This window comes from Plutella xylostella, chromosome 30 (assembly GCF_932276165.1).
Source record: "Plutella xylostella chromosome 30, ilPluXylo3.1, whole genome shotgun sequence".
Taxonomy (NCBI): Eukaryota; Metazoa; Arthropoda; class Insecta; order Lepidoptera; family Plutellidae; genus Plutella; species Plutella xylostella.
In genome coordinates, this window is record NC_064010.1 from 1,622,871 (window position 1) to 1,647,699 (window position 24,829).

Sequence of the window (24,829 nt, forward strand, 5' to 3'; positions counted from 1 at the left end):
CAAGGCGTGAGTGCGCGTTTTTTTTTTTTTTTTTTTTTTTTCAATCAAAATGCCTTTTTCTTATCGTGTCGGTGACAACCACAAGAGCTAGACTAGGTTACGTAGCTAATTATAGACTGACACAAGTCAAACTTATTTTTAACCTTAACACCTCTTTTTATCGATGAGGGCTGATGTGTAATATTTCTTTAAGAGCGCCTTCTGTACAAAATTGTAAAAGTCTCAAAACCCTGAGATAATCAATTATTCTGCACGAAATTTCAAATAAAGAGTTTAGACACTTGTCTCCTTACCTCCAGGGTTGACTGGAAGAGTCTAGTCAGAGTCCGCCCTTGTATACGAGTCTAGTTTCAATCTCTCCATTTTTTATTGTTAGACCTATGTATTTTGTATACATAAATAAATAAAGATAAGAGAGCGAAAAACATAATTTATCGGAAACCCATGCAGCGTTATGTTCAATCTGCCACCATACCTGGATATCTATTAGGATATCTACCCCTTTTTTGTATTTGAATGACTATTGTAAAAAATAAAATGTAGTAGTAGTAGTAGTATAACTTTATTGTCTATAAAACACTTAAAATAACATTTAATACTTAAAATCTATAATACAATAAGGGCGGCCTTATCGCTAAAGCGATCTCTTTCAGGCAACCCTACGAGCTGAGAGAGACAATTTTGAATATGTGAATGAGGAAGTTGTACAAAAATATAAACACTAAAGAGAATGGAAATACCTACTTATTTTATTAATAAATACTTATACATACAAAATAATATATTGCATAAAATATATAAGTACCTACACATGATAACTAGATATTTATTATTCTATGGCATAGAAGATAGTAAGAAAATGTATCATGTTTCAACTCCTTTGCCCTAAGTAACTTTTCCAATTATTCATATTTTTTAAGTAGACTACTTAACTTACTTACTCTTGCGTGCTTAAGAAGTATGTATGTCAACATGGTAACGATTAGTAATGCTTAGCCTAAATCTCATAAATTGGGTTAAGTATATTTTGGACCACCGTATTTGAATCTTTTCTGGTAGTAAAGGATGTTTATTAATCTCAGATACTAAATTGGATGATTCTGAACGGTTTATCAACAGTCGATGGACCCGCGATTATGTGACGCATCGTCTATTGGCATCGTCAATTCAGTATCTGAGATAAAAAAACAGACTTTAGTAACCGTTTATTACTCGTAGTAATCTGTGCCATAGGGCGTACCTATACCTATGCACGAAGGGCTATGTAACTCGTATAAATTGATGACCCAATGCCTCCGACTGTGTCTATAGGTCACCCACTTCGACATTCTCGTCCGACCCGTGGGCGGCTTATACCCTGTGTCTTAGAGTGAACTTTTATAAGTGAGCTACGTAATTCTGCTATTCGCCTTCCTCATTCAGCCACCATAGGTATGTAAGGTGGTTAGGCCATGGCGTTAACAATACGTTTACTTATTCCGTACGTACGTTGGGTAGGGTTTTATCAGTGAGTTACATAGATCACAAGGGCGTACCCTGGTAGGAGCAGGGGGGGGCAGCTGCCCCCCCCTAGAAGATAAAATAAACGTAAATTTTCCTGCCAAGTGAAAAAAAACGTGTTACTTACTGTGCGCAATATGAAGTGTGTGGAAACAAAGTATCTTTTCTTTTTAGTCAGATATTTAGATTTAATATTCTTTTATCTATAATGTTTCAATATAACCCGACCGACCATCATCTCGGAACAGGTATGAGCTGCCCCCCCCTAGCTGAAATCCTGGGTACGCCCTTGATAGATCAGCCTTCGTCATCCACTAAAAGTAGGTACCTATGTAATGTGGTCGGGCCAGTGACCGCAGTATTAAACTACGTTGGCTCCATCTTCGGTTATCGGTTTTTCGGCAGATTTTAATATGACCAAACAACTAACTAGTATGAAATAGTTTATGTTAAGTATGTACATAACGATCTCAAGCCCACATGCTGCTCAAGCACATCCACATAAACACCACTGCTACACACATCACACACAATACGTCCCCGGATTTATAACAGATGTAGCTGGCCCCTTCATAATCAGGGATCTCTATTTTAATAACTCCGCCTGTATACTTTTAGGCGCAGACCAGTACAACAACATAAAAATGCATTATTCAAAAAAGATCAAAAAGTATTTCATGATCGTATTCAGATCTTATTGGTGACAAACACAAGAGCTTGACTAGCGTTTGCTACTTTTGTGAAATGGTGGCCAATCTGATAATCATCATTCGTTAACTCTGACTGCCCACAATTTCCCCATTTTATTTCTAAATGCTACTCTAACACTAAAAGCTAGGCTACATTTTATTTTTCCCACAACCCCGCACGGAAAACCTTCAAAGGCTCTACAAAGCTCTATCGCGAAGATAGATAGATAGATAATTCTTTATTGCACACAAACACAGAAATTACAATAGAATATGCACAACATAAACGGTACAAATGGCCTTATTACTATGAGTAATTTCTTCCAGACTACCTTGGAGGAGAGAAATAAATTATACAAAAGAAAAGCTGTGTTTTATAAACGAAACATCCTGATAATGCGACAGACACCCAGGTCATCACTACAGAATCAATATCATTTAAATAATTGAGCACCCTGGCCCGTGAGGCCGGGCATATGGTATTCTGATTAAAGGGGAGGGGTATTTCAGAGGCGAGGTCAGAAGCAATATTATTATAAATTATCGCTTAAACGAATCTTTTGTCTGTGTAGAAGTAACGAAAATTACTTGCATGTTGGGGACGTGAATTTTATAGGTAGGTATATATTTTTCTGAAACGCTTTCCGTTACAATACAACGGATTATGTTATGTCGAATTTAAGGCTAACAATCCTTGTAGTTACTACTATATTTGAAGCGTGTTTCATCATCATCACAACACACCACGTGCTTACTGCTGGGGCACGGGTCTTAAGGACGCATTTTCAAAAATCTTCTCTTCGATTTTAGGTATTGAGTCGTACTACTACATACGCACGGCTCTCACACACACAGTGGCATTATGCAAATCGTGAAATGAGTATACTAAAATAACTTGATCATTTTAGTATTTGGTTATATTTTCGTAAACTACAATCTATAATCAAAAGGTTCTTGTCTCTCGAGGGTCTGATGAGGAAAGAGTTTTAGGCCTAGTCCACCACGCTAGCCCGTGGTCGCGTGTAGTACCATGGCCTTTCTGTATTCTATTGTGTTAAATGTCATTCAGTGTTATTTCTGTCCTCACTCGTAAACTATAATTAACTGAAGACGATATAACGCTATTTTTGGGATCATAAAAATATCATAAAACTATGACTGTAGTCTTCCATTCATAAAGCATGGAATAAGTACACTCAGGTGGGCATAAACTAAAAATATCTACTGCACAATCCCTGACTGCACAACAGCACTTTGCTGAAACCCTTGAAATCCGGGGCTGAATTTCAGCACAAGACATAAATAATCATTAATAGCCGTTGTGGAGAATTTACACGCCGGCCGAGCCTCGGGAAATTTAACCCACAGTCGTCGAAATACATATAATTTGGCCGTTTTGACAGCTAAACTAATTTGCTATTTTCTGTTGATTTACTTGATGATATACATAAAAAGACACATAATCTGGCTTATTTTTTAACGGCTGAAAGAAAAAAGAACTTTTAAAGCACCAATATGATTTAGATTTGTCATCAGCTGTCATCCCATACATTTTCGAGCTGTCCAAACGGGCCTATTTTATTTCGACGACTGTACCCCCAGTCAGCATGTAAACGGTGTGGTGTGGTGGTTGGTAAATAAATAGCCACTGCGATTAATATAGAAAATGGGGACTATAGCGAGTGGTTTACTGAGTTTTTAACAGTACATGTTACCTTAGGTATTAACATAAGGGCCTAAGGGCGTAGACTAGTATAAGCTAAGGGGTTCTTCCGAGGTAACGCCTACTTTTCATAACGAATTTTCATTCTGATATTATTTGAGAAGAAAAACCATTTATTACCGGGCATGAAAAAAGCCATTTTCATTTCCTTTCAGAGCATGAGTGATGACTAAGTTTAAATGCACTCGTGAGCTTTGAAAAAGTTCCAGCGGCATTGGCAGATGTAACTTTTTCATTGCTCGCAAACTAAAGTAACAACGACTTCGTTGTTTTCAATCAATCAATCAATCAAATCGTTTATTTGACAAAAGAAAATATTACAACTAAGGTACAAAAAGTAGTTGCTTAATAGTAGTTATACATTGGTTTTGTAACTAAGTATAATAAGTGATCACTGAAAACCTAAACTAGGTTAAACCTGTATCATAGGTTTTAGTTCCTTCCATTTCACACTAAAGATAGTTTACAATTTACTACAGAGTTCAATGTAAGTATCTATATGTATTCTATAAATAATATATTTTACAGAGTTTAAATAAGAAATTCTCCAAAGTAAGGGTCTAAAATTATTTAAACTTTAGTTCAGTAGGTATGAAAGTATGGTTTAGAATACAATATAGAAGCACTGTAATCTGTAATTATTTATTTTATTAAGTAGGTGTTCTCTATTAATATACATAATAGGTAGATAGGTATTATACAGTGAGCTATGCCCACACATGACCTACAAGTGGCTAGAAGTTAAGTTTAATGGCACAATCGATATTTCCATGGGAAATGATATCACGTATGATTGATATGATACAAGTTGCTACCTAATGATAAATATCTGACTTTGATTATCAATTTATCATAATACACACGAGCAATGAAAGTTCCAGTGGCAATAGAACCAAATTAGGCCGTCTGCGATATTGAAGTACATGCAGCGCATCAGAATATTACCACGTACTTTGTTCACTGTGCAATTTTTTTTCAAAATTTTCAGCTTCTGTGATCGGTTACGATGCTGCTACGATACGAGCTGTCCCGATTAGGGACGCCTCAGTAGGATATTTTTACTGAACCACATTACGCATAGCTGATACACCATACCACTCTTACCCCCCAGGAATAATGGACACGAGTAGGTATTCTGCGTTCGTGCAGGGTGAATAATTTTACTGAATTGCTTAGCTGATCTACCATTTCCTCCCTTTTCCCGCAAAATCTCTACAGCGCAAGTTGTAGAAAGGGTGTGGGTAACTTTTTAACTTTTTAACTACTCGTATTATTATTGTGTATGTGTGTCAGTGTATTGTTAGTGTATAGTTATTTGTAATGTGTGTTGTCAACATTAGATTAGATTAGTATTTATTAGTATTTATTAGTATTAAGTATTTACTGCATTTGTATGTTTGTATTTGTTTGTTTTATGTGTTATGTTTTTTGTTATTTTTACTGACTGGGTTACCTGATCTACCACTACCACCCTTACCCCCCAGCAACAATGGACAACGAGCACACTCCCTTCGCGGTGGAAGACGCCCCGGCAGGCCGGCTGAGCGCGCGCGCGCCGCCGCGGCTCACGCTCGACTCCGTGAACAGAGTCAGCCACGGACTGCCCACCAGCCCTGGCGGTCAGGTGAGCATCAGTTTAAGTTGGTATACAGGGTGGTAAAATAATGAAAGGGGTGAGACAGGAGGCCATTCTCCCTCATCCTTGCGCGAGGTGGAAAAATAGGGGTCTCAGCACATATAAAAGTAAAAAGAAGCGTAAAGTAAACGGATTGCCTTTTTTTCTTCTGTCAACAAGGCCTACGCGAGAAATAGAATAGAAATAGACATAAATCTTTAAGTTATAGCACGAAATTATTACTTTATTTAAAAAAAAAACAAAACAGCTTCCTATATTAAGGATATCATCAGCTCGTTACGGTCTACTGCTGTTTACTCAGACCGTACTAAGTTTGCCTCTGTGTATTTCTTGCCAAGTTAAAATAAAAAATCCTTTGAAATAATGAGAGGATTTAATAAAGTCCTCGTATCATCCCCCTTCAGCCTTCAATACTTCTTCACTGCCCTGTAGACACTTTAATCAACGCCTTTTTCCCTTGCCAGGTCCTCGACAGAGTGGTCCAAGGTCTGGAGAAGGCGAGCAAGGACCTGGACCGCATGGACCGCATCACGTTTGAGAGTGAGAAGCTGCAGACTCGAAGTGAGTCGTCTTCGAGACGCAACAGCAATGACGGTGGTCGCGCCAGAAGGGAAGGGTTTCGAGGAGGTTTGTGTCTTGTGCAATGTTTACATTTAACAACCGATATCCGATATCTAGAGTGGAGGCTTCAAATAAAGCATAATTTAGTGGGAAACTATATCGCCATCTTTTCACGTAGCCCGGGAGGAATGTCGAGGACAGCACACTTTGGAAAAGACCTATATCCAAAAGTGGACGATTACGGTCTATTGTTGTTTGTTATCTAGGGTTTTCATAAGTAGGGTCCATAAAACAACGCGGACTCGGGTACTGCACTTTAGGGTCATTATGCCCCTAAAAAATTGGGATGAAAGGATATTTTATTTTATTGCTCTTATATTCTATTAGGTAATTGGCTACGCTAGATACACACACACGTACACAAGACCAAAATACGCTAGTCGTATTTCGAATGATCAATATGGTACATGCACAGTTTACGATCAAATTTTGCACAGATTCTACATGCTGCCCTTATCCCCCCAGATGACATAAGCTCGGAGCCTCCCACAGCGCACGTGGCGCGCGAGCCGGACGCGTGGCCCGGCAGCGCCGCCTCCACCACCACCGAGCTGTCAGCGGCTGACAGCAGCGACGCCACGGTTTGTTCCACCCCTAAAGCACCTTCGCTAAGCACAGCGAAAAACGGTCATTTCTCTTGCCTAACCTTGTGAGAGCGCGGGGGCACTATTATTGACAAAGACAAATATATATAAAGGGCAATGACCGTTTTTCGCTGTGCCTAGCGACCATGCGTTATTGTTCTTTATACCTACTCTTCCCACTAGAGCTGGACAACCTGGATACTAAAAGCTCCACCAATCACAGCGCCGTATGTATGGTGAACCGCGATATAGTGACGTTTATCTACGTCGGTAAGGAACCCGTGTAGCGGGTGCAGACACACCAATAGTGTCACTGTCATTGTCATGAGAGCGACGACACAAGCTGTCATCACTCGGAGCCCCCGACGGCGCACGTGGCGCGCGAGCCGGACGCGTGGCCCACCAGCGCCGCCTCCACCACCACCGAGCTGTCAGCGGCTAGCAGCAGCGATGCCACGGTTAGTGCTGCCTCTTTTGTTCTTCATACTATTTGTAGTGGGCGAGTGACAAACTTTACACATGGACTATGGTATGGTTGCCTCAGTGAAAGTATTATACTTATAGCAGCTATCGTTACGCGAGTTCGTAATCGAATTCGAAAAACTCGTTCAATGCGCGTTCCACCAATCACAGCGCCGTATTTGTGGCGAATCGAGCGAGCCGAGGACAAACCCTAGAGCTGGACTAAGACCACTGAAAGGATAAGAAGAAACACCCAATGGTGTCTCTGTCATTGTTATAAGAGCGATGACATAAGCTCGGAGCCGCCCACAGCGCACGTGGCGCGCGAGCCGGACGCGTGGCCCACCAGCGCCGCCTCCACCACCACCGAGCTGTCAGCGGCTAGCAGCAGCGATGCCACGGTTAGTGCTACCTCTAGGTACACTCTAACTAGCGAGCCTGACAAACCGTAGAGCTGGACTGGAGCTTTACCACCATAGAGGTGTCTGACGGTTAGTGCTAGATAGATAGACAGATAGATATATGCTATCTATTCATATTCTTCGTATCCGGTGACAAGAGCAGAACTAGGTTTTCCGAAAGGATTAGCAGCGGCCGCTACACGGGTTATTTACCGACGTCGAAAAACACGTTTAATGCTGTGTTCCACAAATTACAGCGCCGTATATATGGCGAATCGCGATGTAGTCACGTTTATATCTACGCCGATAACGAATCCGTGTAGCGGCAACAGAAACACCTGTATATCCAATTATGTCAACTAACAGCGCCGTATTTATAGCAACCCGCGATATAGTCACGTTTATATCTTCTACGTCGATACCGAACCAGTGTAGAGGCAGCAGAAACACCTGTAAATCCAATAGTGTCGCTGTCATTGTCATGAGAGCGACGACACAAGCTGACATCACTCGGAGCCTCCCACGGCGCACGTGGCGCGCGAGCCGGACGCGTGGCCCACCAGCGCCGCCTCCACCACCACCGAGCTGTCAGCGGCTAGCAGCAGCGATGCCACGGTTAGTGCTAGCTCTATTGTTCTTCATACTATTTGTAGTGGGCGAGTGACAAACTTTACACATGGACTATGGTTGCCTCAGTGAAAGTATTATACTTGTAGCAGCGTCCGCTACACGAGTTCGTAATCGACGTCGAAAAGCGCGTTCCACCAATCACAGCGCCGTATTTGTGGCGAATCGAGCGCGCCGAGGACAAACCCTAGAGCTGGACTAAGACCACTGAAAGGATAAGAAAAAACTCACAATGACTCTCTGTCATTGTTATAAGAGCGATGACATAAGCTCCGAGCCCCCCACAGCGCACGTGGCGCGCGAGCCGGACGCGTGGCCCACCAGCGCCGCCTCCACCACCACCGAGCTGTCAGCGGCTGACAGCAGCGACGCCACGGTTAGTGATACCTTTTAGTATACTCTTCCTAGCGAGCCGGTGACAAACCCTAGAGCTGGACTGGAGCTTTACCACCATAGAGGTATCTGACAGCAGCGACGCCACGGTTAGTGCTAGATAGATAGACAGATAGATATATGCTATCTATTCATATTCTTCGTATCCGGTGACAAGAGCAGAACTAGGTTTTCCGAAAGGATTAGCAGCGGCCGCTACACGGGTTATTTACCGACGTCGAAAAACACGTTTAATGCTGTGTTCCACAAATTACAGCGTCGTATTTATGGAGAATCACGATATAGTCACGTTTATATCTATGCCGATAACGAATCCGTGTAGCGGCAACAGAAACACCTGTATATCCAATTATGTCAACTAACAGCGCCGTATTTATAGCAACCCGCGATATAGTCACGTTTATATTAGAATTAAAATTACTTCTAAACGTATTTACGCACCAAAGTTATCTCGAAACAATATACCAGTTAACATAATATTTAAAACGATAATATACAATAGTGAAAAGTGGTTTAAAGTGAACTAATTAACAAAAAAGTGATCGTGCTACTTTTTGACAAAACATTATTGAACTACGGGTAGCTTCGAGTACGCCAGACTGTTCTGACACGCCGCGCTACGACATTCGGGCCATATCTGCGTGCAATTTCTGCAGCCGCCCGCTCGCAGGCAATCGAACGACGTCACAGCAAGTGGGCATAGATCAACGACTCTCAGATAAGACAAGTGACTCGAGCTCAAGTATAATTGTCAACGCCTAGTACCTACTGAATACTGCATGTAATAAGTATCACCAATAAACATACCTACCTATTTTTACCTACAAATCCTACAATGATGAATGCCGAGACGTTCGAAAATCTTATTGATACCAAATTTAAAAGCTTAGTCGATACGCTCAGAAATTCAGTTATGGGTGAGTTTAAAAAGGGCCTGGACTCCATAGCTAATGAGTTTTCGCATTCTATGGAATTTTTGTCCGCTGAATTGAAAGATGCTTTGAAGAAACTAGCTGAAGCTCATCAAGATATTCAATACCTAAAGACGGAGAACTCTGCTCTGTCACTTAAGGTTGCAGATTTAACCTCTCGGGTAGCATCTGCGGAACAGACCGCCAGGGAATGCAACGTGGAGATTGACTGTGTGCCGGAACACCGCAATGAAAACGTCCTTGAAATCGTTAAACAGATTGCATCCACCGTCTCATATGAACTTACTGAAGACAAAATACGTTCTTGCTACCGTGTGAGCAAAATTAACAAGGACTCTCCCAGACCTCGGTCTATTGTAGTTAAACTTCCGAGCTCCAGGTGCAGGGATGACCTGCTGGCTGCAGTCAAGTCGTTCAACACTAAGACACCTTCGGCTGAGAGGCTCAATTCTAAGCATGTGGGACTGAAAGGGGATAAGCGACTCATTTATGTTTCGGAACATCTATCCCCATTGAACAAATCACTGCACGCTGCCACTCGACTCGCCGTCAAAGAAAAGGGTTACAAATACTGCTGGATCCGTAACGGTCAAATTTTTGTGCGTAAAAATGACGTGTCTCCTTCGATTCTTATAAAGAGCAATGTAATGATAAACCAATTGTAACTTCTCCTTACTCTATAAATATTTTTCCTATATCTTAGTTAAATTCAATGTCAAAATTTATTACCAAAATCTTAGAGGCATGAGAACTAAAACTGATAAAATCAAAACAAATATACTGTGTGCAAATTACGACATAATTGTCTTAACTGAGACGTGGCTTAACGATTCTGTTTACGATTATGAATTTATTGACCATCGATACTCTGTTTATAGACGCGACCGACCTATTGATAATTTTAAAAATAAGACTGATGGCGGCGGGGTGCTGATCGCAGTTCGCTCAGATATTGAAGCTAATAGAAATGTTGAATGGGAGTGTAATTGTGAGCTGCTCTGGGTAACATTGGCTATAAATGATAATAAGATACAAAGCAACAGTCGTCACAAATTTATAACTCTAAACATATGTGTAGCTTATAATCCTCCACCGCTAAACCTATCCTACACTGATGAGCTTTGCAATAACTTGTCGAAAACTCTTAATTATTGCGTCCATGAAAATGCATTGAACATTGTTATTGGTGACTTTAACTTGTCTCAAACTATGTGGCAACAGTCTTCGGATTCTCGGTCACTTGTCCCAACACCCTCCTCATCACAAGTTGAAAACTGCTTCCTAGACTGTATCAATTATAATAACCTGGAACAGTGTAATGGCGTCACAAACTCACTTGGTCGAACTCTGGACTTGGTCTTAACCAACTCCTCAGATACCATTAAGGTAGACTTATGTACTGCACCACTCACTACAGTAGACAAATTTCACCCCCCACTAGAAATAATCGTTCATGCTATGCCAAAAAAAAACCTTCAGGCAAATTACTCTAAATCTTTCAATTTTTATAAGGCTAACTATGAAGCGATTAACTCTGAACTATCGTTAATTGACTGGCATGATGCCCTTGAGATTAAAGGAGCTACCGATATCAACAAAGTTATAGATAACTTCTACAGCATTTTGCACTCATTATTCCTGCTACACGTTCCAATCAAAACTCGTAAAAACGCTAATTACCCCACATGGTACAGTAAAGCTTTAATAAAATCCTTAAAAGAAAAAGACTCATACTATCGTCAATTTAAGAAATTCGGTAACCCTCGAGACAAATTAACTTATAACTTACTCCGCAATCGCTGTGCTAAATTAACCAGACATTGCTACACTCAGTACAAAAATTTCATTGAAAATAACTTACACAAAAACCCCAAACTATTTTGGAGCTTTATTAAAAACACAAAACAAAATAGTCATCAATTTCCTCATACAATGAAATTTGGTCAACAAGCAGCCTCCGGTGGTCAAAACATCTGTGATCTGTTCTGTGAATACTTCAACTCTGTGTTTAAACCTGCTGCTAGTATAACACCGCCAACTGACGAACAATGTATCGCGAATCATACTCTCTCAACAATTACAATCACATCATTAGAAATTAAAAGAGCATTGGACAAACTGGACGCAAACAAAGGTTCCGGGTCAGACTCTTTGCCACCATACTTCCTTAAACAATGCCGCACTACTTTAGTTAAACCACTTCTGCTAATTTTTAATCTTACATTACAACTAGGGCAATACCCAGCACAATGGAAATTAGCACATGTAGTACCTATTCCGAAATCCGGCTTCTCGTCTGACATTCAGAAATATCGGCCAATATCTATTCTTTGTGCTATTAGTAAGCTCCTAGAAAGCATAGTAGTAAGAAGAATTTACTGGCAGGTTAAACCATTTCTTGCATACGAACAGCATGGTTTCCTTCCCAAAAAATCAACCCTTACTAACTTGGCTATACTTTCAGACGATATAATGTCCACGCTTGATAGAGGTAACGAAGTCCACGCTATTTATACAGACTTTAGCAAGGCGTTTGATGTCGTTGACCATAATATTCTTTTAAATAAGTTAGCCTACTTGGGCATTCACGGTTCCCTACTTAGATGGATAGCCAGCTACCTAAATAACCGCTCTCAATTGGTCGCACTCTGCGGATATAAATCTAAGCAGCTTCCAATCTCTTCCGGTATTGCACAAGGTTCTCATTTAGGACCTCTTTTATTCGCCATTTTTATCAATAATATCCCAGTAGTTATCACCTACTCGAAATCTCTCTTGTACGCTGATGATCTAAAAGTTTATAAAGAAATAAAAAGACCTGAAGATTGTCACCAGCTGCAGACTGACATCAACAGCTTAGCAAACTGGTGTGAGGCGAATAACATGACTCTCAACACATCTAAGTGCTTCCAGATAAATTTCACTCGTAAACGGCATCCAACAGAATGGTCCTACATAATTAATGGCCAAACATTACCGGGTGTTAAAACTGCTCGAGATCTGGGAGTTGTAGTGGACAGTACCTTTAAATTCACCGCTCATATCGAACACCTCGTGAGTAAAGCAAACAAAATTTTAGGTTTTGTCATACGCAAGACAAAGGTATTCCGCAGCACTGCCTGTCTACAACTTCTTTACAATAGTTATGTCCGGTCCGTTCTAGAATATTGTAGCCCTGCCTGGAACCCTGTCTACGCAGTGCACAGTGACCGTATTGAAAGAGTGCAAAAACGTTTCCTGTATCACCTATCTTATTCTCAAAACTTATGCAAATCCCTTCGATCCTATTCAGCTCGGCTTAATCACTTTAGAATGGAATCATTGAAGACTAGGCGTGTTCGCGCAGACCTAATTTTCGTTTTCAAGCTGATGCACGGTATCATTGATTGTCCCGAACTATTACAGAGGATATCTCTAAATGTCCCCAAAGTCTCAGCTAGAGTTATAAGAGATGCTCCGTTTACACTGCCCATATGTAGAACAAACGTTGGAGACCATGCCCCCATTAACCGAATTATGGCTTTATATAATACTTTAAAACATAGCATCGACATTTACCACACTACTATCCACCTACTCAAAATTATCCAACTGTGCTCATGATAAATAAATAATATATATAATTTATATTTAAAAAAAAAAACTAACTCATATCTCATATAGTTCTCATGCCCATGTGACAATTGCTCACACACATTACTTTTAATATATTCAAAATATTTTGTGATCTGTATACCTATTTTATATTTAAGTTATTATTTTTAGTTAGGTAACGCTCTTTAATGTTACACATGCTGTGGCTACATTTTTATTTAGAAGTGCATATGTCCTGTATTTCACTCAAATGTTATCAAATGTGTTAATGTAACTATCTTTTATGTGGTCCTTAAATTAATAAATAAATAAAAAAAAAAAAAAAATATCTTCTACGTCGATACCGAACCAGTGTAGTAGAGGCAGCAGAAACACCTGTATATCCAATAGTGTCGCTGTCATTGTCATGAGAGCGATGACACAAGCTGACATAAGCTCGAAGCCTCCCACGGCGCACGTGGCGCGCGAGCCGGACGCGTGGCCCACCAGCGCCGCCTCCACCACCACCGAGCTGTCAGCGGGTGATAGCAGCGATGCAACGGTTTGTTCCACCCCTAAAGCACCTTCGCTAAGCACAGCGAAAAACGGTCATTTCTCTTGCCTAACCTTGTGAGAGCGCGGGGGCACTATTATTGACAAAGACAAATATATAAAGGGCAATGACCGTTTTTCGCTGTGCCTAGCGACCATGCGTTATTGTTCTTTATACCTACTCTTCCCACTAGAGCTGGACAACCTGGATACTAAAAGCTCCACCAATCACAGCGCCGAATGTATGGTGAACCGCGATATAGTGACGTTTATCTACGTCGGTAAGGAACCCGTGTAGCGGGTGCAGACACAACAATAGTGTCACTGTCATTGTCATGAGAGCGACGACACAAGCTGTCATCACTCGGAGCCCCGGACGGCGCACGTGGCACGAGAGCCGGACGCGTGGCCCACCAGCGCCGCCTCCACCACCACCGAGCTGTCAGCGGCTAGCAGCAGCGATGCCACGGTTAGTGCTGCCTCTTTTGTTCTTCATACTATTTGTAGTGGGCGAGTGACAAACTTTACACATGGACTATGGTTGCCTCAGTGAAAGTATTATACTTATAGCAGCGTCCGCTACACGAGTTCGTAATCGACGTCGAAAAACTCGTTCAATGCGCGTTCCACCTATCACAGCGCCGCATTTGTGGCGAATCGAGCGCGCCGAGGACAAACCCTAGAGCTGGACTAAGACCACTGAAAGGATAAGAAGAAACACCCAATGGTGTCTCTGTCATTGTTATAAGAGCGATGACATAAGCTCGGAGCCTCCCACAGCGCACGTGGCTCGCGAGCCGGACGCGTGGCCCACCAGCGCCGCCTCCACCACCACCGAGCTGTCAGCGGCTAGCAGCAGCGATGCCACGGTTAGTGATACCTTTTAGTATACTCTTCCTAGCGAGCCTGACAAACCGTAGAGCTGGACGGAGACAACTACAAGAAACACCTGAACATCTACGGTGTCTTCTCTTTCTATTGTTCTTCATGCTCTTCGTAGCGAGCCCGTGACAAACTTTAGAGCTGGACTAGGGTTGCTGAAAGGATTAGCAGTGGCCGCTACACCGGTTCGTTATCGACGCCAATAAACTCGTTTAATGCTCGTTCCACCAATCATAGCGCCGTATTTATGGAGAATCACGATATAGTCACGTTTATATCTACGCCGATAACGAATCCGTGTAGCGGCAACAGAAACACCTGTATATCCAATTATGTAAACTAACAGCGCCGTATTTATAGCAACCCGCGATATAGTCACGTTTATATCTTCTACGTCGATACCGAACCAGTGTAGAGGCAGCAGAAACACCTGTATATCCAATAGTGTCGCTGTCATTGTCATGAGAGCGACGACACAAGCTGACATCACTCGGAGCCCCCGACGGCGCACGTGGCACGAGAGCCGGACGCGTGGCCCACCAGCGCCGCCTCCACCACCACCGAGCTGTCAGCGGCTAGCAGCAGCGACTCCACGGTTAGTGATACCTTTTAGTATACTCTTCCTAGCGAGCCTGACAAACCCTAGAGCTGGACTAGATACTAGAGCTCATCCACGACAGAGTTGTCAGCGTCTGACAGCAGCGACGCAACGGTTAGTGCTGCCTCTTTTGTTCTTCATACTATTTGTAGAGAGCTGGTGGGTGACAAGAGCTGATCTAGGGTTGCCGCATACTCTGGATTCCGGTGCTTAACTATAGGGTTTCCGCAGCAGAAACTGTCGCGCTGTCATTGAGTTATGAGAGCCGCCTACAGCCCTCTCCCAGCTCCGCCTCCACCACCACTGAGCTGTCAGAGGCTGACACCAGCGATGCCACGGTTAGTGATATCTCTATTGTTCTTCATACTATTTGTAGTGGGCGAGTGACAAACTTTACAGATGGACTATGGTTGCCTCAGTGAAAGTATTATACTTATAGCAGCGTCCGCTACACGATTTCGTAATCGACGTCGAAAAACTCGTTCAATGCGCGTTCCACCAATCACAGCGCCGCATTTATGGCGAATCGAGCGAGCCGAGGACAAACCCTAGAGCTGGACTAAGACCACTGAAAGGATAAGAAGAAACTCACAATGACTCTCTGTCATTGTTATAAGAGCGATGACATAAGCTCGGAGCCTCCCACAGCGCACGTGGCGCGCGAGCCGGACGCGTGGCCCACCAGCGCCGCCTCCACCACCACCGAGCTGTCAGCGGCTAGCAGCAGCGATGCCACGGTTAGTGCTACCTCTATTTTTCCTCATACTATTTGTAGCGCGCGAGTGACAAACTTTACACATGGACTATGGTTGCCTCAGTGAAAGTATTATACTTATAGCAGCTATCGTTACGCGAGTTCGTAATCGACGTCGAAAAACTCGTTCAATGCGCGTTCCACCAATCACAGCGCCGCATTTGTGGCGAATCGAGCGCGCCGAGGACAAACCCCAGAGCTGGACTGAGACCACTAAAAGATTGTTATGAGATCAATGACATAAACAAGTATATCATACTCGGAGCCTCCGACGGCGCACCACCACAGAGATGTCAGCGTCTGGTAGCAGCGATGCCACGGTTAGTGCTACCTCTATTGTTCTCAATACTCTTTGTAGCGAAGCAGTGACAAGAGCTGAACTAGGTTACTCTTCATAGCATTTCGGTGCAACTAGGGCAGCCGCAGTGAAAGAATTAGCAGAAACACCTTTATACCACTGATAATGTCGTGCTGACATTTGTTTATGCGAGCCGCCTACAACCCCCTCTCCCAGCTCCGGCTCCACAACAGTAGAGTAGAGTGGCTGACAAAGCTGTTTTTTCCATTATGTTCTTGACACCATTAACAAACATTTCCTCCCCCCTCCCCCGCAGTCCATGCCGCGCCGCCGCAGCCACGAGTCCGCCCTGCCCGGCACCCCCCTGCACGGCCGAGCGCCCTGGAAGTCAGCCGACAGCCTGCTGGTGCCAGACTCGGCGTTCGGCACCTCGCTGGCTGACATCATGGAGAGCCCGGCTAATAAGGTTGGTTGGGGGGTACGGAAGAGGCCTTTGTAGGGTTGATCTTTGTCAGTGATATTCCCGTTGGCAAGTGATTATACTTATCACCACGGTGTCAAACACTGGTGTTTTAAGAGTAGGGCATTAATGGGCAGTGAAGTCGAAATCATCCGATTGGTTGGTAGTTAGTTAACTATAAAATTTAAAACTGTATAACTTATGGTGCCATTATGGACACATTAGCAAACAACAATCCTCTGCTGCTTAGTGGAGTAAATGTTTAATAATGGTGGTACGGACTGAACTATTATATTTTTAAGCATTTACTTATTTTCTATTCTAGCACATACATTTTATTTAATTTACATTATTATATTTAAAACATAGCACAATATTTACATTTTCAGAGTGAACCATTCCTAGCTTCTGGTGAGAAAAAGGTACTGAGGTTTTCGAGAAGTTTCCCACGGCCAGTTCCTATGTATTACATAAGTACTATTTTCTCCGTCGAATTTATAAGCATTGTTTTCGCTATACAGAAGCACATAGGGCGTTAGCACCGCAAATCCGTAGTGAGGTATAGGAACTGGCCTTAAGTGTTTGATGTTATAATTGTACAACAATCGTTGTTGTGTTGTTGCCTTCTAGAAATGCTAAATGTATCTTTTTCTTGTCAAACGATAGATATTTATCATAAAACTTAAAGGAAAATCGAAAGCAAAAAGAGGAGATAAACTACATTAAAACTTTAACAAATCTACTTGTGTGTTTCTCAAAATGCGAACAGTAGCTGCGCCATATGAACAAAGCAATGCATCAAAAAATTAGGAAGGAAGAGTCCTCTTCACTCTTCACACATAAAAATAATTAATAATATTTCTACTTGCACGTTCGCATGCGCCCTGTCTACTACAATGCACCCAATGAGTGTCACTCACGCATCCACAAAAAGGCACGGAAGGCATTTGCAAACACTGCCATTATCCATTGACTCCAGCGCACCACAATTCCACATCAGCGTAACATTAGGAACATACTCAATGTATTTCAATGTTGTGTCATCGAGGGTCATGCCGCTAGCTGGTAAACGATTCCCAATGCAAAGTATTAGTTACCAGTTAACCAGCTAATTCGCACCTTTATACTCTGATTACACCTACTGAGACAGTATCCGAGGATCGACCGAGGATACTGTCTCCCCACTCTACTCGGTAAGTGTAATCAAGGAATTAGAGTCATACTGTTTGCACTAGGGGTGGATGTGGATACCTAAGTATATCGTTTGTTAACCAAAACCATCATAAACCTCTAACCCTCCATCCCCTCAGATCCACCTCCGCGAAGACCTTAAGACCCCCGACAGCGGCGACGAGCGGCGCCCGCGCCTCGGCTGGCGCATGGTGCGCAACGTGACCCTGGCTGCTGGGGCCTTCTCGCCCAAGTTGAGGGGAAACGGGCAGGACCCACCGTCTGCGCTGCCGGGCACGCCGCTACCGAGCTTTCAGGTAGTGTTGGCATTTATGGAGAGGTGGTAAGGGAAATATTCCTATAGGATTGGCCATCTTAGCTAATAAAGCCTAAACCAAAACGTATCCGTAAATTGAGTACTGTGATAGCACATAGTTTTTGCTTTGTTGAAATATGCTCGTCCCTTTCAATCTTGTGGAAATTTGCAATTAGTATGTAGTTTTCCTCATTCTCCGCGAAGAGGAAGCAACTAAAAGGACATCTTCTTTTTTTGGTTGCAGTCAAAGCCCGAGAGCAAGAGATCTGACTACAATGATCGGAAGCCATCACTGCCTTTGTACACTAATGAGAAGGAGGAAAATATCGGAGAAACAAACCCGGAGGTGAGCTAAAAAAAAGACAGGACAGGATTTTATCTGCGGTTATCATCATCAGCCTGAAATCTTCCACTGCAGAGTATATATAGGCCTAAGGAGCGCCACAACACTCTGTTCTTGACCTTCCACATACATTTAACTACTACCAGCTATACCTGTCTAAGGTCGTACGTAGGTCCAGCTAGGCTAGCTGTAGTGGCTGTAGCTGAAGATAATGATCGATGCAAGAGTTGCGCAGTATACTTAAATATAAATGCAATCAGGAAACCACAATTAAGTATAATTCATTATCGTCCATTTTGTGAAGCTTGATTCTTAAAAACATGGTAATTTACAGGGTCTAGATCCAGAGTCAATGTTTTTCCGGGACGGAAGAAGACGGATAGACATGGTGCTCGCATTCGAAGAGGAGGACTTTGGGGTCATGACCGAAATAGAAGCACGCAAGAGAGAGTACAGGAGGACTTTTCATGTAAAATATTTAAAATAATCCTAATAATTATAAGTAATCCTATAAATCACTTACTTATAAATAAATAGCTATCTATGATAGGAAAAGATTCAAGCTATGAATATTTAAATCACAGTCACTGGACTATCGATCAGATCATTTTGAAGATTACTATGGTGTTCCACAGGGCAAGTAATTAGGACCACAATTATTTCTAATATTGTCATGCTATGATAATTGTTTCAGGTGCTATTTTTATTCTATTAATGGTTTTATTGCCTTGAGTGCTATCTATACTTTAAATGTATGAATAAATGGGCACATAAATTGATTTAATAGGTTATTCATCACTTTTAATTACTTTACTTATGTTGGGGTCAATTTATGTAAGTAGGTTACTGAATAATTATTAATTTCAGGATAATCTAGTCAAAGAAGGTCTGGAGTTGGAATTAGAGAATAAGTGTTTATCATTTGACGAGAAGACTTGGTTCCTAAAGATACACATACCGTGGAAGACTGAGATGAGGTTAGCCGAAGTCATAGGGATGAAGTTGCCAACAAAGAGATTCATCACAATTTCCGTTAAAGCTTGGGTAAGCAGTCATTTTTAAATCATTCACTACAATTACACTCACCCCTAGGAAAAAAGCAATTATGTGACTCCAAATACTTTGGAATGTCTGAAATTAAAACTGCTGAGAAACCAGCTAAATAATACAGCAGATTGTTTTTTGATGAAGACTAACCCGTCGATATAACGATAAACATACTATTCGAGCCGCTGTTGCTGCGGGAATCAGAGCTACATCGCTAAAGATTAACACACAAATACACAATAACATAACACAAACCACCACCCAACTATACAACCTCTTATTAAAAACAAAAACCTCCTCAGAGTGAAGAGATGCAAGCGGAGAAGGACAAGAAATGGCATTCAAAATGGCGTCGGCGGTGGAAGCAGCTGTATGAGTATGAACACAGCCGCATCGAGCCGGAGCCCTCGTTTTATACTGCTACGGACCAGCGAGGAGTGCGGAGAGAGGAACAGTAAGTACATTACTATCATCTTCAATTGCATCATTATCATCACCATAATCGTCGTCTTCACCATCACAATCAGTCAATTATAGCCCTCGTTCTACAGGTCCACCAACCAGCGCGCCTTGCGGGTCACTATCATCAGTCATTAATGTTTATCAGTCAGTTAAAGTCCATTGCTGGATATGGCTTCTCCGAAGGACACACCATTCAGGAACATTTTGGAGCTCCTTTTTCTGCCCGATTTCCCGGAAAACGACAAACATCTTTAAAATCTGAAGGTCATGTAATGTTTTCTTACAGGTTTTTAGTAAAAGACCGCCATACTCAGTTCTCTCCGGCCCAAAGAAGTTTACTAGTCATGCAGATTCTCCTTAGATGTAAATATGATAATACTGACACGAAGGTAAGCCTTACAGTCAAAACTTCAACCATATACTTAATGCAATATTTACTTCACGATTTCAAACGATAATTCTCATGCATCCATCACTCTGCACCTCCGTTCCTGTAATCTTTACGTAATAATGTAATGTGTAATCGTCCACAGCTAGACATAGGCCTCTGATACTAGTTCAATCAGGCCCTAAAACCCCTATTTGTTCCTCAGATGGGCATCCGTCGTCTCCTGAACGACGGCACGTACACCGCGTGCTTTGCGCTCCACGAGGGGCCTTACGAGACGGACATGAGCGACGGGTCTGTCACTGATCGACGGGTATGTTTGTCTTTGGTGTCATGATGATGATTGTTCTCCTAAACGTGTCGACCACAAATAAAGACAGAGTAGTCAGTCACTTAGATTGCAGTTCACCGGAAGAAAAGTACAGTTGATACCGATACCTCACCATCATCATCATCTCCATAATTTTCAGCTACTGGACACGTCCCTTTAAGTAGCGCCACAACAATCTGTCCGCAACCTTCTTCATCCAGCCACTACTGGTCATCGATTCAACGACCTCATGGGTCTTCTTAGGGGCTATACCACACATCACACTATGTCTGCCAAAACTGCCAGTTATTTACTTGGCTTATTTCTTATTATATTAGTATTCTTTCTCTTTCTCTCACCAGCTCCTATACCTAGAGTGGGCGCGTCCCTGCAAGTGGTACAAGAAGCAGCCGCTGTGGCTCATCCGTCGATACTTCGGGGACAAGATAGCTCTCTACTTCTGCTGGCTCGGATTCTATACCAAGATGCTGTACGCTCCAGCCATTGTTGGGACGCTGTGCTTTTTGTATGGGCTTGCTAGCATGGAGTCTCAGGATAATATTCCCAGGTTTGTACAGGATTTTTAAATAAGTTTAACTGTCTGCTTTAATGTTTCTCTAAGGTACATGATCCTATATACCTCAAGCAATAGAGATGAACTTGCATCGTCACCATCCACCTACCTTGCCTTTTGAGTCTTCCTCATGGAACTTCCACTTCCAGATCCTATTATATTGCAGCAACGTCGGCTTGCAGATTTTAACAGCTTTGTCGGTTAACTCATTTAATAACTATACCTACTTATTAACTCAACTCGATCGCTAAGCATTCCGACTTTAATCGACCAATCAGTCCAGCAGTTATTTCGCACATTTCTACTCATACGCCACTTTATTTACACTATATTAATAAGTCATTTGGTTCCAGCAAAGAGATCTGCGACACAAATGGTCCGGGCAACACGACGCTCTGTCCCCTCTGCGACAAAGCGTGCCAGTACCAGAGCCTGGCCGACTCGTGTCTGTTCGCCAAACTCACGTACCTCTTCGACAACCCCGCTACTGTGTTCTTCGCTATATTTATGAGCTTTTGGGGTGAGTTTTCATAATTGTTTCTTGTATCTTGCAAATCGTATAGTTACCTACCTATTAATAATGCTGCTTTATAGTCATTATGCTCACCATCAACTTTAAATCTGTGTTTTCAGCAACGACATTCTTAGAACTCTGGAAACGTAAGCAGTCAGTCCTAAGATGGGAGTGGGACCTGGGGAGTGTTGATCAGGTATGACATTATTAAACTCTTAAATACCAAATAACCTTACATCGTCATCATCAAAATCCACACATGAGTGTGTCAAGCCACTTTTTCCAAGCATGGCAGGCGGGTTATTACGATCGACTGTATTATTGAGAAATGTTACGATTTAAGAAAACATTGTATCCTAACTTAATATTATAAATGCGAAAGTAACTGTGTCTGTCTGTCTGTCTGTCTGTCTGTTACTCTTTCACGCCAAAACTAGTGAACGGATTTGAATGAAATTTGGTATACATATGGTATAGACCCTGGAAAAGAACATAGGCTACTTTTTATTGCGGAATTCCCACGGGAATTTTTTTTAAAGCGAAGCGAAGCTCGCGGGAGCAGCTATATCCTATAAACAACATACACTCCATGACAAATGGGCTTTTCCGATACGAGGAAAAAACCCTAAAACTTATAAATTTTCAAATGCATTCCCCAGGACGAAGACCCGCGTCCAGAATTCGAAGCGTCAGTGAAGACGTTCCGCACGAACCCGGTGACGCGCGAGAAGGAGCCGTACCTGCCCGCCTGGCAGAAGACCATGCGCTGCGTCGCCACCAGCGGCGCCGTGCTGTTCATGGTCCGTTGTATTTTGTAGTGACTACATCACTACACACATTAACATACGAGTAAATCATCTAAAAACGAACCATAGGTTGCACTCTTGATTATAGCTCTGCATAATTATATTATTTAAACGACTCTTGCCATCTGAAGAGACATACTAGCTAACTTCTTAAGCAATCCAGTCAGAGCGTCCTTAAGAACGGCCACTAAGTACACTTGCACTTGGGGTAAAAGACGCTTCAGCCTGAGGTATTTGCTATAATTTATCTACGCTAGGTAACTATATAGACCTACCAGCGAGGTAGATATGACGATCATAATCAAAACGTGTTCAGTGTCATAGTCAGTTTGTATTTGAAGTAACCACTCACATTAATAGACGAGTAAATCATTAAAAAACGAACCATAGGTTGCGCTCTTGGTTATAGCTCTGTATATAGGTATTATATGTACAAGCTATGTAAATATTGCTGAGTGCCTTAGCAGCAACGTTTTTAGAGTGGCGCATCAACAATTTCCACCATGACAGAGACCTATTTCAAGATATTCTCATTTTCTAGGTATTTGCCGTAATGTCTATGCTAGGTTAATCTAGGAAAAAGAGGGCTATTAGGAGGACTCTACATTCAAGAGTCTTCTAGAAGGAGATTAAAGAGTCATGAAGAAGTTTCTGTGTTTGTAGAATTTTAGCCCTGAAAGCTGGAACTGGTGGATCAATGTGGATACATCCACAGTGGCTTGAGCGATGATTTGATCAAGAGTTGACAATCATCTTAATGAAATCAGTTTAGATCAGCCGTTCAAAAGTACAATATTGTAATGTGTCTTTCAGATCTGCATAGTGATGGGTGCTGTTCTGGGCACCATCATCTACCGGATCTCCATGGTGTCTGTGATCTACGGTGGCTCCGGATTCTTCATCAAGAAGCACGCCAAGATCTTTACCACCATGACCGCTGCCGTCATCAACTTGATCATCATCATGATTCTTACTAGGGTGAGTTCGGTTACTACTGTCATTGAAACAATTCGAATACTTTTATAACTTTATAGTTTTTTTTTATATCAAAACCATTATAAATACCGGCCAAAACTCCTACTCCTCTAATGTAACAGCCACCATTTGCATGTGTTTTTATTGGTCTATATCATGCTCAATTTATAGACTATAGCTATTCTTCGATCATTTTCTAATACCATTCAGGGTTCAGGTTGTAACTATACTATTTTATTCAATAAATTAATCTTATTTTACAGATATACGCAAAAGTAGCGGTCGTGCTGACTAACTTAGAGAATCCGCGGACGCAAACAGAGTATGAAGACTCGTACACGTTCAAGATCTTCTTCTTTGAATTCATGAACTTCTACTCTTCGCTTATTTACATCGCATTCTTTAAAGTAAGTGACAATTTCATTCTAAACAGATAATACTCGTACCTATCTGTAGGGAAATCTGTAAAAATAAGAATCCGTAAAAAAGTCATATGGGTGATTCTTATGGGACCGTATTTTCGACGGCGTCGAGTATATTTCTGTAACTTATTAAGATAAAGACCCCGTTTTTTTTTTCAATACAGTTTAGGTTTATCTCTACCTGTAACAAATCATATTTTTTCAGTATATGTGGTTTTAGTACTGAAAAAAAATATTTGAAGTGCGTTCTTCTGACTTATATGGCGTGTCCGTTTACCAATTTCCGGAACAAAATGTTCTGTATCACATTTCCCTTTTGCTTTATTGATATAAAAATTTTTTTTATCAAAGGAAAATGAGTTTTCCTTTCACAAAAAATATATTTAGTACTTATAAATGAGGAGGAGCTGAGGAGGTTGGACTGGTGATTAAAAATATGGTAAGAGGAAAATCCCCCGGTCACGATGACCTGAGCATCGAGCATCTGCAGCACGCTGGCATCCATCTTCCCAGAGTACTTGCAATGTTCCTTAATTTGTGTATGGCTCACTCTTACCTACCTGATAAGTTGATGTATACATTGGTAATACCGATCATAAAAAACAAGACTGGTGATGTTTCTGACATATCAAACTATAGACCAATTTCACTTGCCACTATTATTGCGAAGGTACTGGACAGTTTGCTTGACAAACACCTGGGCAAGCATCTCAAACTCCATGATGGTCAGTTCGGGTTCAGACCTGGACTATCAACGGAGAGTGCTATTTTCAGCCTCAAGCAAACTGTTCAGTACTACACCGCTAGAAGTACACCC

At 41.9% G+C, this 24,829-nt stretch overlaps 1 protein-coding gene across 5 annotated transcripts in view; it reads left to right on the plus strand.

The window, feature by feature from the left end:
* Window positions 1-24,829, plus strand: part of LOC105394489 (anoctamin-4) — a 47,966-nt gene that overhangs the window by 5,879 nt on the left and 17,258 nt on the right. For 3 of the 5 annotated variants that reach the window (XM_048632014.1, XM_048632013.1, XM_048632015.1), the window contains exons 1-15: window positions 15,752-15,910; window positions 16,542-16,691; window positions 17,996-18,172; window positions 18,416-18,517; window positions 18,849-18,983; window positions 19,382-19,558; window positions 19,864-20,015; window positions 20,310-20,412; window positions 20,617-20,724; window positions 21,084-21,289; window positions 21,649-21,815; window positions 21,929-22,005; window positions 22,469-22,609; window positions 23,429-23,593; window positions 23,854-23,997. In XM_048632014.1, the coding sequence (XP_048487971.1) occupies window positions 15,767-15,910; window positions 16,542-16,691; window positions 17,996-18,172; window positions 18,416-18,517; window positions 18,849-18,983; window positions 19,382-19,558; window positions 19,864-20,015; window positions 20,310-20,412; window positions 20,617-20,724; window positions 21,084-21,289; window positions 21,649-21,815; window positions 21,929-22,005; window positions 22,469-22,609; window positions 23,429-23,593; window positions 23,854-23,997 (2,148 nt within the window). In that variant the 5' untranslated portion in view covers window positions 15,752-15,766. Of the gene's footprint in view, window positions 1-5,396; window positions 5,537-6,012; window positions 6,176-6,634; window positions 6,751-15,751; window positions 15,911-16,242; window positions 16,248-16,541; window positions 16,692-17,995; window positions 18,173-18,415; window positions 18,518-18,848; window positions 18,984-19,381; window positions 19,559-19,863; window positions 20,016-20,309; window positions 20,413-20,616; window positions 20,725-21,083; window positions 21,290-21,648; window positions 21,816-21,928; window positions 22,006-22,468; window positions 22,610-23,428; window positions 23,594-23,853; window positions 23,998-24,829 lie in introns of those variants that run through there. The other 2 variants (XM_048632017.1, XM_048632016.1) reach the window with 2 other exon arrangements.